This window comes from Colobus angolensis, unplaced genomic scaffold, assembly GCF_000951035.1.
Source record: "Colobus angolensis palliatus isolate OR3802 unplaced genomic scaffold, Cang.pa_1.0 Scaffold328, whole genome shotgun sequence".
In the NCBI taxonomy this organism is placed as follows: Eukaryota; Metazoa; Chordata; class Mammalia; order Primates; family Cercopithecidae; genus Colobus; species Colobus angolensis.
The window spans coordinates 2,866,849-2,880,674 of NW_012116577.1; the positions used below are offsets into that span (position 1 = coordinate 2,866,849).

At 39.7% G+C, this 13,826-nt stretch overlaps 1 protein-coding gene across 2 annotated transcripts; it reads left to right on the top strand.

Moving 5' to 3' along the window:
- The first annotated feature begins 770 nt into the window (after positions 1 to 770).
- On the top strand, positions 771 to 13,146 carry MEPE (matrix extracellular phosphoglycoprotein). 2 transcript variants are annotated; one of them, XM_011951826.1, is made up of 4 exons: positions 771 to 824; positions 4,677 to 4,730; positions 5,734 to 5,826; positions 11,315 to 13,146. In XM_011951826.1, exons 1-4 carry the CDS (start codon positions 771 to 773, stop codon positions 12,776 to 12,778), a joined length of 1,665 nt encoding a protein of 554 aa, XP_011807216.1. In that variant the 3' UTR covers positions 12,779 to 13,146. The 2 variants fall into 2 exon arrangements, with proteins under 2 accessions (XP_011807216.1, XP_011807217.1); XM_011951827.1 differs by lacking the exon at positions 5,734 to 5,826.
- The last annotated feature ends 680 nt before the right edge of the window (positions 13,147 to 13,826 follow it).

Sequence of the window (13,826 nt, forward strand, 5' to 3'; positions counted from 1 at the left end):
CAACATTGCCTGGATACTAATCCCAGTTCTGCCCCTTAGTGAGTTCTAAGGCAAGTTATTTGATCTTTTTGTGTCTATTTCCTAATCTATATAACCGGCATAGTAACGCCACCTAACTTGTAGGGTTGTTGTGAGGCTCAAATAATTGAATGCATGCAAAATTCTTAGACCCAGTGCTTGGCTCATTTTAGTATTCAATAAGTGTTAGCTATTAATGTCAGCATTGCAAAAATTAGTTCACTCTCCAGCCCATGAATGGCTACTAATTCAGACACATTGCTAATGAACATGAGACACAGATTAGGGTACCAGCCCGGAGGGAGATAAGTTTTCCCCACAGTGCAATCTGCTACCCTGACAGACCTAGAGTGTGTTATGGGCTGCTGCATCAACTTCATGTCATTTTGAATTACGCAAATAATTAAACAATCTCTTTCTAAAGACAAGAGGAAGAAGAGCTGATGATACAGCAAGTAAATGTGTCTATAAAATATATTTCTATCAACTGTACTGTTTTAATGATATTGAATAATTTTCATTTTCACATTAGAATAACTAGACATATGAAAGCTCCTAGATTAAAATGTCCACACTCGGGTATAAGTAAATTATACATGGTCTATACACACACATACACAAAAGGAAATGAACTGCCAAGGGGAAGGGTGTTTATATATTCCTATGTGTTTTATCTCTTCTTACGGCCGCAGTTTATAACTGGCAATGCTTTGTGGTAAGATATTGTTGTCTTTTCACAGAGATTCTCAAAGATGCGAGTTTTCTGTGTGGGACTACTGTTTTTGAGTGTGACCTGGGCAGCACCAGTAAGCATTTACAAATTCAATTATGTTTCAAATAATCTCTTGCTCTCTTCATTTGTTTTTCTTTCAAGCAATGTCTATTTAAATTAGTAGCATCTACCTAATTCACTTATTTTAAGACGTACCAAGCAAACAGAAAGCATCCAGCCCTTAACACACTTAACCAAGGAGGTTCTCAGTAAACGTATGCTGAACTATGAGATCTCACAACGTTGCCTTTTAAGGAACACCAAAACCAGATTTTTTGAGAAAACCAGGAGGTAGCCACAGCATTTCAAATCAGCTGATACTAATGAGTGATACTCAAAGACTCAAGCTATAACATGGCAAAATAACCTTTTAATATTTTCCTGAAAACTTAAAGAATTTGACATGAATGTTTTAAAGCTAACCAACTAGATTTAGCAAATAAATAAAAATGCAAAGAGACAAGAACTCGTCTGTATTTCTTGCAACACCCCAATACTGTGGGATCCTACTCGTGATTTTTCTCTTCATCAGTGAGGCTACAGATGGGACGTAGTACCCCCAAGCTTAGTCCAAATCAAGCTCCTACTTCCCTGTGTGTCTTTCCTTCCCTCTGACTCACCCAGTTGAATATTCAGGATGTGACCAAATTATCTTGTGAAAATGCTGAGTGTTAGTTATTTTCTGCAATGCAGACACAGTGCTAATTAGATAATGTCTGAGCAGCATCCTAACTTATCAGAATAACCTTTTTGGTTGGAGAACCATGGAAACAAATTGTCATCCCATTGCCAATCATACTTATATATAGGTCCTGAGTGAGTGGGTGACTAGTAGGGTAACCAGGCTGATGAGGATGACCAGGTAGCCGAGGGCCACACGGAAGGCAGTGAAAGTTGGGGAAATGTGTTCCCTTCTCCACACACTCTGTGCAACAAGGGTGTGCAGTACAGTCCTGTGGGGCCTGTACTGCTCACAACACGCATTTGCGAGGCCCCATGCACAGACCTCACTCAATCAAAGCCTAGAGGCTCAGGTGTCTCTCCCACCTCTCACGGTGGAAGAATGAGTCTTGCTGACCCAGTTCAAGTCAGCCAGCTGAAGATTTTATTTTGGGCAACGTATTCCAAGAAACAGCTGGAGTGGGGCTTTCTCATCATTTTCCAGTAAATGCGCTATGTCAACATCGATTCAGTGACCACTGATCAGAAGAGGATGCCAGCTTTCCTCCCCAGAGGCAGACAGTGCCATCTCCATTACAGGGCCACATTCAAGCCCAAGACATCTGCTTGAGGGTATGGGGGGAGAAGGGAGGGATGCATATTTCAAATGAAAGCAGCTCAGCAAGGATGCAGAGGCAACATTTGTAACTGTGAATTGTGAAATATAATGTTTTCTTCCAGGTATAAAGATGCCATTTTAGTAATTACCTAAATTTTTAAATGATAGATTGGTGGTTTAAGAAACTAGTATATACTCAGTCACTTGCACACGTCTTGGAATTACAAGCCAAACTCTAAAAGATTTTTAAAAGGAAGAAAATGAATGTTTATTAGGCTATGCAATTCAGTTAATATTCATCAACATGCAGTTAGACTAGAAAGACTTTGTTGCAAGTCACAATAAATCAAAACTGTACCTAGGTACTCTATATTGTCAAGTATGTTTCTAACCCATATGTATGTGTGTATTCTGTAAGAAGATCCCTGACACCCCATACTACGATTTCTTTCTTTTGCTTAGTATCTGCCCATCTCATTTTTATGCTTTCTTCTTCCTATAGTCCAATTTCCAGAACTGTGTGCACTGTTTATATATTTTTGAAGAGTGATATAATGGTCCAAATTTATATTCACACAATTATATAAGAATCAACATAAGAAATGCAATAAAAGGATACAACTATAAAATATGCCTTGAAGATAATTAATATAAAGTTTAGGAACACTTCCTCTTATTACTAAATGCTTTTTCATATTTAGTCATTGAAAAATTTATTATTTTAACCCTGGGACTTTGAGGCAGAAGATTTAAATCAAAATATCTTCTCTACTTCTACTGCAACTACCAACTGTATGAGTGTAGACAATTCTGTTTCTTTCACTGCTTATCTTATAAGGGTTACTTTGGGACTCAAATGAGATTATGTGTACAAAGACAGTTTACAAACTATAAAGCATCCTATAAATAGAAGGTGTTATTGATAACTATTGTTATTTTCCAGAATGGAATAGAATATTAGCCTGCTATGCCTTGGAGTCCAGCCATGGAGGTGCTTTCTAAACTTCTGAGTTTTGTATTTTGAAGATGATTTTTTCCGCCAGAGTCCAGTCCGGAAAACAAAATCCACTTCAGAGAGCTCAGTAGAGGGACTTTCTAAGGGAAACTAGCTATAAAGTATAAGGAAGAACAGAAAGGCCAACCAGGGGTGGTGAGACCACCCAAGCATCAAAGTTACCACCACCCTCAGGGCTGGAGGGAAAAAAAAGGTGCTGCTCCTAGGCCCCTGGGTGGTGGAACTAGAACCACAGAGGAGATGTACCCAATTCTAGAGATGAAGCCCCAAAAAGAAAGAGCAAAGAAGGACATACCCTGGCTTCTGTCTCCTTCTACCCTCCCCCAGTCTCATGCCAGGCCTCCTTCACCCAAACCCAGTCTGAACACAGAGGACAAATGAGTTTGGGAAATGAAGGAATCAGTTCAGATTGAGCTGGAGATTTAAAGGAGCTTAGAGCAAGCCTGGACATTCCCAATATCTAAGTGCAAGGAACAACCTGTCTGTATTAAACAAAATATAGAAACTTACAGCTTCTTCAGGAAGAACACTTTCCAGGTAAATATGACAGCTGGCCTAGGTGGCCCTCTTTCTGTTTATCTCTTTATTCAATCTTTCCCTTAAGGGGTTCTCTCTTTTATAAGATTGATCCACCGTGATGCCTGCTTCCACTGTAGCACACCCATTCAAACACGACCCAGTCCGCCCACTGGTTCCCGGTGCCACATCTGAGATAGGCTAGGAGTTTCTAAAGAAAGAGGTAAATGAAAAATACTGAGAATTAAAGAATTGTTACATCTATTCCTTTCATAAAACATTTGCTCCCAGATTTATGGTCCCTGTTCTGCATGCTTTCCCGTGGTATACAAAGGTTAGTCCAAAGGCCTGGGACAAACTGCCAGGGTCTATTCTTTCTTCATTTCTGCCCTTCCTGCGCTTCAATAGCTACCCTTCATCCTATGCTACCCTCAAGAAATTTTGACACTTTATGTCAAACCAAGAAAAAGAATTTGTCCTAATCTGCTAGCCACCTCCATTTTTCCTTCTCAGAATGAAACACCTGGCAGCAATAAGGTTTCATTCTTAGGTGTGATCCTACCCCTCATGTGAACAGCTATGGTTTGACTCTCCCTGGGCCATCAACAGCCTCATACCTTAATTCAATATTATAATTACTCAACTTATATAATTCATGCACACATATAATATAAATCGTCAAACTCTGATTTTAGTTCACTTCTATTTACCAGCTCCCAGTTTGTCAGTGAAAACTTCTTTTCCAGCGGATTCCGATGGCAGCCAAGCTCCTTCATCTGGGGTGCCATCCCTCCCTTCTCCCCCACCACACCCACTTAGCGGTTGTCTGAGCTTGAATCCAATTCCGTAGTGGAGAAGGCATTGTCTCCCTCTGGGGGCAGAAAGCTGGCACTGTCTTTCGTAATACTGAAACAAATATTAACGCGATGAATGTGTCAATCTGCTTTTGTTTAGAATGATTTTCCACATTGAATAATAGAACCCAGTGAGAGAAAAATAAATGAAACGTTTGTTTAATGAAGTTAATGAAATAGAATGTTCTAGTGGGTGAAGTTTTGTTTCTTGTTTCCTTTCAGACATTTCGACCGCAGACTGAGAAAACTAAGCAAAGCTGTGTGGAAGAGCAGAGGGTAAACAGAATTCATCTTCCCAAATAACTCTATTTCGGCTCTGTAAAGAAAAAGTCAGTAAGAGAAAAGTGTAACTGTCAAAATAGTCTTGGGCACTTTGAATGGAAGTGCAAAATTATACAACATAATATTGGCACTTTCTAGTCAATCAGGTATTGTAATTCACACACCATGTGTGACAGAAAAGAGGAAAACATTGTGAATAGAGATTTCTTTCTCTCCAATGTGATTCTTCTTTCATATGAAACAATGCTTTGCCAGGCAACCTTCTCGGGGCTAAGTGAGTAAGAATTTGGGAACATTGCTACTAGCAAACAATATTTTCCCACACATGCACCTGACAGACACTTGGCTCTCAGAATGATAAATAAGGGAGTAAAGGGGAAGGTAGCTATCAGGTCTTAATGGGGAATTCTATGTCCATGGAATCAGCTTTCCATATGCAAACAGTTAAACGAATCCTCCCCGCTTTGCATGCCACCAAATTGCAGCTTACTTCTGTCTATCACAGAAAATTATGTTCTAAGAACTAACAATCTTCTATACTTTATCTCAGCTGAAAATTACAAAGGCCAACATTGCCAGCTTAAGAGCCTGAACGTTCATGCTGTGAGTTTTGCCAATTAGACATCAGACATGAATATTGTAAATCCTGCCTTTCTCCCGGTCCTCTCACCCCCTCCCACCTGAAAATATTTCCACATGCTCCATTTCCATAGAAATTTGATAATAAAATCCATCCACCCTAGGACAGAAAGCAGTTGACAGGCCCTTAGGGAAAACAGATTTAGAGTTATGTAGAAAAGAGACAAGGAACAAGTCGCTGTCTTCGGGAGCTGGCTGACACACGCCCTCCGGTGGTTATAAGAAGTACTACCATTTGCCAGAGGCAGAATTCAGCTTCACCCAAGTTTTAAAAGTTTCTCATAGGATTAAAAAAAGAGCCCAACAATTTCTTTGTAAGAGATAAAATGTGTCTTAATATAATGTTGTGTTTTTGTAGATAACATACAAGGGTCACCATGAGAAACATGGACATTATGTTTTTAAGTGTGTTTACATGTCACCTGGGAAGAAAAATCAAACTGATGTAAAGGTAAGCTGAATCTCTGAATGACCATTCTTAGCATGACTAAACTCTGGACTAGCCCTAGAGGAAAACGTAGGGGAGGCGAAGTTTACTTTTGCTTGCTCTGGGGTTTCTGTCTTATGGCTGGCACTTTTTGTCCCTTCCCACACTCCCCGGGCTCCTCAAGCCTCTCTACTACAAAACTCTGGGTCCCAGAATCTTCCTGATCCCCAACCCATGCCTCGGCCCACATCTCGCTCCGCTTCAGGACCTGCGGCTGCAGGTGTGATACTCATGGACCCCAGGTGCCCATGGGCTGCTGTGTTATTGCTTCTTAAGTAACGTTGGGTGTTTTATAAGGAAATTTTCTTGACATATTCTACCATACGCTCTGACGGTGGGGATCTCAGCAGGGAATGGCTAAGAGGAGAAACCATTTTGGCCTAATGAGTGACACATTTTACTGTCTCTCAAATTCATTCCATGGATAACTCCATCTGTGTTGGGTTGCTCAGAAGTAAAAGAATGAGGCCCTTGTCACTGCAATGACAATAATTCTTTTCACTCAGTCCCTTCTTGTAGATTCATTGGCCAAAGGACTGGAAATAGCTTGAAATGCCATCAGAGAAAGGGCTATTTACTTTTTCCAAATCTGGTTTTATTCCCCATGGAAGCAATAGTTTGTTTCCCTTCAGAATGTTACTTTCTTCTGCCATCAATATCCTTTAGAGGACATCTCTAAGACTACATCTAACTGTAAATAAGTTAAAACATATCCATTTGACAAATACATGTGGAGTTCTTAACTAGTGTGTAAGATACTATGTGAGATAAAACGATTGAGAAACAAATTCTTTCTCTCCAGGATCTTAGAGTTAGAAAAGAAACAAAAGGCGCTTACAGAAATTATTGTGAAACGAGACAGAATGTGGGAGGTGCTATGTGAGTAGTATCCAGAAGAGAAAAAAAGATCATGCTTTAGGGGCTTGGAGTAGAAAAAAATTAGTTCCTAGCCTCTGATGTTCATAATGGAAACAATTGTGCTGGGCCTTGGAGGATGAGTAGGATTTGAGCAAACAGAAGTGAGTGGGTGAGGCCATTCTCCATGAAAAAACTCATAGGAACCAAAGCATGGAGACCGAAAAGCAGAGCATAGAGAAGCAGTCAGCCAACTGGTACATGGACCATCGAACAGTCAGAAATCATTTAACACAAGCAAATGTAAGAAAAGTTTCTTTGAATTTTTTGATGTTTTCTTCAATGCAAAAATAGCCATCATATACCACAGGTTAAAAGTTGTTTCATGTTTTCATTTATAAAATTATCCTGTTCAGTCTTCTAATAAAATGCACACAATTCATTAGTGTATATGTTACTTTTTTTAAAAAGCAGAAAAGCACCAAAAATAAAACATAACTTCCCACTTCAGACAAGAGAGAGAAAAAATTAGGAAGAGATTACTATAACCCTAGATTTAGTGTTTAACTCAAGAGGTTATATTAGTAATGAGTAAACAAACAACAATGAACTTGATTGCAAAGGAAAACATAAATGTCCAAGTAAAACTTTCCGAGACTCAATTACTCAAGTCAAATATTTAAAATACTTTTTGTTTAGTGATATATTACAAAGTTTATTTCTATTTTTTTCTCATGGCAAAATCTTATTTCAGAATATACCCACCAATATTAAAAAAAATTAATGAACAATAATGCCATAACTTTTACAAATAAGTAATTTCAAATTATATTTTACAAATATTACACATTGGCACTTTTGCAGACCACATATTAGCCAGCTTCTTGAAAGTAGAGGACACTTCTAAAAGCCATTTTTATTTTGAGATTCAAATGTGAGCTGATTCAACAATTTCCCCACTACATCCAACAGTTAATAAGGTACATATATAAAAGCAGACAGTCCTCCAAGCAGAACAGTGCCTCTGTTTGGGAGCAAAAAGAAAGAGAGAGTCCAATCAAAATCTATTTCAGATAACATCCCATCAACGGCTACAAGCTTGCAGAACACACAGCCCGAGGGTGACAATTGGCCAATACAGGAGCAGGGGGTCCAGAGTTTGTCCATCTTCATCTGCCTCTACAACCAATATTAGAGAAGTCCAGAGACTGGGAGAACATCTGTGCATCCAGTAATCACATGACTATCATTAATATTATCTAGGAAAGAAACTATCATTCATTAAAGGGCTATGCCCAGTTCTGTATGCTTTACATGCATTATTTAATAAAAATCTTTAAATTCGTCCCAAAATACTGAAAGATAAATATCATTTTTATTTTACAGCTAAAAAAGCTAAGGCTCAGAGAAGTGAAATAATGCTCCCAAAATCACACAGCCCATAAATGGCAGTGAGGCAACTGATTCTAATGCATGTGCTCTTTCCATAGCACAGCTACTTTCGTGAGCACTGGACTGAGGGATTAAGAAAGATTATTTGGCAATTCCTGCCTGCTATTTCACTCAACACATTCCCTATGATCCTGCGCAATCTCGGCTCACTGCAAACTCCACCTCCTGGGTTCACACCATTCTCCTGCCTCAGCCTCCTGCATAGCTGGGACTACAGGCACCCGCTACCATGCTCGGCTAATTTTTTGTACCTTTTTTTAGTAGAGACGGGGTTTCACCGTGTTGGCCAGGATGATCTCGATCTCCTGACCTCATGATCCACCCACCTCAGCCTCCCAAAGTGCTGGGATTACAGGCGTGAGCCACCACCCCAGCCTGCATTTGGTTTTTCTACCTTCTTTGCTACCTTCCCTACACACTTGACCAAATACTGTGAGCTTCTGGCTGCATGCTCTTTTTCTCTCCATCAGGGAGCTCTCGTGTATTCTGACATCTTTAATGAACACATCTAAGATGTCCACATGCTTGACAAGAGCCAATAAACTGAAGTGGTGGTCAAAAAGACAGCACAAAATTAAGCTGTTATTAGTAAAAACAGGGCTGTGGTCAAGGCAAGGAAGCGGATGAATTCCCCATGCTTGGGGCTGATCAGGTCCCATCAGAGTCAAGGTCTGATCTGGGACCGCACAAACAAAGGGAATTCATCATCAGGTGATGGGACTAAACGTAGTCACCTAACACAAGAGAACTCTAGTGTCAACCTGGAGAAGAGAAAGCAGCCAGTGAGTTCGAAGGAAAACTAAACTTTTTCAAATGTCGGGAGGGTTTCATAGGAAAGAGGAAATAACCTTATTAGGTATTGCATCAGGAAAAATGGATACTAGTTTCAAGTTAAAAATTTATTGAAAAAATTACAACTACGTGTAAGTGAAACAATAGAATCTGAAAAGTAATAAACAATTAGCCTATAAGATGTTCAAGGAAAGAAGAGTTGACCATAGGCTATGAAAACTGGGAAGGGTTTGTACTGGGACCCCCCAAGAGCCTGTGATATCCAATTCTCTATCTCTAACTGTATATTGCTTTTTTAGCTCAGGTTCTATATTCCCTTAACATCAATATGTCTAACATTAAAGTCCTTGTCTTTTTCACCCTGTCTTCATTTTTACATGTTAACATTCCAGTCCATTTTAGTTATTAAGGCTTTTTCTGCCTGGGCACCAGAAGAAGGGTTTTTTTTCTTTGTAATATTTTTCTTTGGTATAATCCTAATCCAAGTGATTACATCTCATTACCGGATACTGCAAAAGCTTCCTACATGTTCTTTCTTACCACTGTTCCTCCTAAATCCTTAATTTGTATTTTGTTAATCTCCTATGAACTTTCACTAGCTCTTCACACTCTACAAAATAAAACCAAATTCTTCACCCTGGCATTCCATCTTCTACAAGTCTCCGGCACTCTGTTTGTCTGTGCAGACCTAATTAGTTATGATGTCTCTGCCTCACAGACCTGCCCCCACCCTCCACACCCCTCAGGATCACTGCCTTTGCCAATGAATATCACCAGATATTGCTTAGAACATGTGGCACCCAGCCTAATTTCTTCCATGTTCCACTCCCTCAATAAATATCTCTTATGTTGATTTCATATTACTCATCAATTCAAAGGCCTATGTAGGAATGTTGTATATTCCAGCTCATCCTACAATTTGGAGGTGAAAAGAAAAAATTGACATTTTGTCTGTCTATAATCGTTCTGTTGCTCAAGAGCTCCTCATGGAGGAGCAAGGGAATGTGCAGAAATTAAATTCAGTCTGTTTAAACTTAAGGTTATCTAATAATTAAAATAGTTTATTTAAATAAATCAGTCTCTTTTAGTTAAAAATGCTCAGATCCTCACTCCCCCTCCTTCTCCCTCTAAGATGGCATCCAGGTGTGGCTTACACCATCCACTACATCCTGTGCAACAAATGGACAAACATGGCTTACACCATAGTGAAGAGGAAGACTTGGAATCTTCAGACATGCATGGGATAATGTCGCCTAACCACTTGAATGCTTCTTGCCCTGCTTCATTCTAAAATGAAGCTGTTGGCTACCATAGCTTAGGATTCAATCAGTATAGTCTTGACTGGGGCCCAGTGGTGACTCAGTCTCTCTCAGCTCCCATGGGCAATTTAGACTTCTCTCTGTTTGAGTATGACTCACATTTGTCCCTAGTATGTACTCCATCTACGCTGCTCCTTTTAGAGCCACTTCACTTCCTGTATGGCAACACTCTCTGGAAATCTCCAGACCAGATGCTCAGACACTTCTATATTTAGCCTATGCTGCAGAGAAATAGCGAGTGGCGTAGGGTACAGTCAATCTCAGCTCTTTCTTCCTGACCGCATTGTTCTGCCAAGCTTACTGAAAGTTGACTGCACCCAAGGGTGATAAAACCCAGGATATGGAGTGGCATCTTCACAGATCCTGCCCCTTCCCCCACCAAAAAAAAGAATGAATTGAAATATAGATATAAATATTTTATTCTCCTGCTCCACTTTCTCTTTTTCATCCCATTATTCTCCCAGGGACTTTTCTTTTAAATGTCAGAAGATTCTTCTATTTGCAGATTTTCTGTTTAAAAAGAAGCAAGAAAGAAAGGAAAGAAAAAGAAAATACTCCTTTAGGCAGATGAATACCTCTGATGATCAGATTGAAGGAAAGAAAAGAGAGAGAGAGAGAACTAATTTTCAGATTGAAGGAAAGAAAAGAGAGAGAGAGAGAACTAATTTTAATATATGAAATCCATTTTACTTGCAATGACTCACTATTCCCACTCTGTAAGCTTAATCATATTATGTCTCAATTGTGTCCTGCTTCCAAACAATTGAATATGCCACTTATTCTTAAAATATTCTCACAATTTCCCTTCTGCATATTTGAATATTACCCATTTTTCAAGCCTAGTTCATTCTTCTTTCTCCATGAAACCTGATTTGATCATTCTAGAATGACCTCTACCAGTAAACCTCTATTGAGTTAATAGATCCTTTTTATTAAATATCTGGTGGATAGTTTTTTATATTGCCTAAGAATTATTATATTTTTAAAATTTTACATGAAATAATCACTTCGTATTGAAAACTGTATTTTAACAGGAAGAGAAAAACAAAGACAATACTGTTTTTCACCATTTGGGCAAGAGAAGAAATCAAGAGCTATCATCTAAAGAAAATATTGTCCAGGAAAGAAAGAAAGATTTGTCCCTTTCTGAGGCCAGTGAGAATAACGGAAATAGTAAATCTCAAAATTATTTCACGAATAGACAGAGACTGAATAAAGAATATAGCATCAGTAACAGAGAGAATATTCACAATGGCCTGAGGATGTCAATTTATCCTAAGTCAACTGGGAATAAACGGTTTGAGGATGGAGACGATGCTATCAGCAAACTACATGACCAAGAAGAATATGGCGCAGCTCTCATCAGAAATAACATGCAACATATAATGGGGCCAGTGACTGCGATTAAACTCCTGGGGGAAGAAAACAAACAGAACAAACCTAAGAATATTCTAAACAAAATTCCAGCAAGTATGAACTATGCTAAAGCACACTCGAAGGATAAAAAGAAGCCTCAAAGAGATTCCCAAGTCCAGAAAGTTCCAGTAAAAAGCAAAAGCACCCATCATACTCAACACAACATTGACTACCCAAAACATCTCTCAAAAGTCAAAAAAATCCCCAGTGATTTTGAAGGCAGCGGTTACACAGATCTTCAAGAGAGAGGGGACAATGATATGTCTCCTTTCAGTGGGGACGGCCAACCTTTTAAGGACATTCCTGGTAAAGGAGAAGCTACTGGTCCTGATCTAGAAGGCAAAGATATTCAAACAGGGTTTGCAGGCCCAAGTGAAGCTGAGAGTACTAATCTTGACACAAAAGAGCCAGGTTATAATGAGATCCCAGGAAGAGAAGAAAATGGTGGAAATACCATTGGAACTGGGGATGAAACTGCGAAAGAGGCAGATGCTGTTGATGTCAGTCTTGTAGAGGGCAACAACGATATCATGGGTAGTACCAATTTTAAGGAACTCCCTGGAAGAGAAGGAAACAGAGTGGATGCTGGTGGCCAAAATGCTCACCAAGGGAAGGTTGAGTTTCATTACCCTCCTGCACCCTCAAAAGAGAAAAGAAAAGAAGGCAGTAGTGATGCTACTGAAAGTACCAACTATAATGAAATTCCTAAAAATGGCAAAGGCAGTGCCAGAAAGGGTGTAGATGACTCTAATAGGAACCAAGCAACCTTACATGAAAAACACAGGTTTCCTAGTAAGGGCAAAAGTCAGAGCCTGCCCATTCCTTCTCGTGGTCTTGATAATGAAATCAAAACCGAAATGGATTCCCTTAATGGCCCCAGTAATGAGAATATAACACACAGCAGAAAATATCATTATGTACCCCATAGACAAAATAATTCTACACGGAATAAGGGTATGCCACACGGGAAAGGCTCCTGGGGTAGACAACCGTATTCCAACAGGAGGGTTAGTTCCCGTAGAAGGGACGACAGTAGTGAGTCATCTGACAGTGGCAGTTCAAGTGAGAGCGATGGTGACTAGTCCACCAGGAGTTCCTAGCAGGGTGACGGTCTGAAGACCTCATCACCTGTGAGTTGATGTACAGGAGAGCCACCTGACAGCTGACCAGGTGAAGAGAGGACAGAGTGAAGAAATGAGTGAACCAAGAATCCTGGTCTCCTTGGGGGAATTTTTGCTATCTTAATAGTCACAGTCTAAAATTCTATTAAAGCTATAATGTTTTTAAGAAAAAAAATCATTACAGATTTATGAAATAGGTAACATTTGAGCAGGTGTCATTTAAAAATAGTCTGTGAATGTCACAAATGCCTTCTATGTTGTTTGCTCTGTAGACAAGAAAATAAACAGTATCTCTCGATGATAATTTGTATTAAGTGATCTATAAGAAACTCTGTTGTCTGTGGTGCTTCATTTCAAAGGCAACAAGCTTAGTTCTGCCTCCAGCACAGGGAGTGCCTATGAAATTGACCCGCTGGGGAAATCTCACCTGTGCTTCTCCACCCTCTCTGCTTGAGCCAGCCTTTCCTTTGCCCTCTGACCTCCATTTGTGCTGATACAGAGATCCTACTTCATATCTTCTTCCACTCTTTCCTCTGTTGCACATGTTGCACATATTATGTGGCAAATATTAGCTCCTGAAACAAATCTCCATGTTTTCATTTTTCTCAGTTCGACCTCCTTCCAGACAAAGAGGACTATAGAGTAGAGGGAGGGCAAGAGGGAGAATTTGAGGAGAAACACAAATGCAAAGCCAAAACAAAAACTTAGTTTGAGAAAATATCATTCACTGGCTGATCCCAAATCATTTCCAGGCTATTTCTTTCTCTTGTCTTTCAGTGTAGAGGGTTTTCCAGCTAATAATGGCTTTGTGACACTGTTCTGGAAACTAGACGTAAGTCTCCTCGGTTGGGGAGTGGGGAAGAACTCTGGAAAGCTCTTGTACCTCCTGATAAGGAGAATTTATATAGCTGGTATACCACCCTTTCTCCTTTCTTGCCCTTTTCTTGCCTTGACATGAACCTGATGCCTGGAGGAGCAGTCACGCTGTGGCCATGAAGGAAAGGACAAA

Bases quoted from the DNA above. Each gene is read 5' to 3' on its own strand.
- MEPE (XM_011951826.1), top strand. From the start codon at position 771: ATGCGAGTTTTCTGTGTGGGACTACTGTTTTTGAGTGTGACCTGGGCA. The intron at 825-4,676 runs GTAAGCATTTAC...GTTTCCTTTCAG, and splicing joins GTGTGACCTGGGCAGCACCA to ACATTTCGACCGCAGACTGA. The intron at 4,731-5,733 runs GTAAACAGAATT...GTGTTTTTGTAG, and splicing joins GCTGTGTGGAAGAGCAGAGG to ATAACATACAAGGGTCACCA.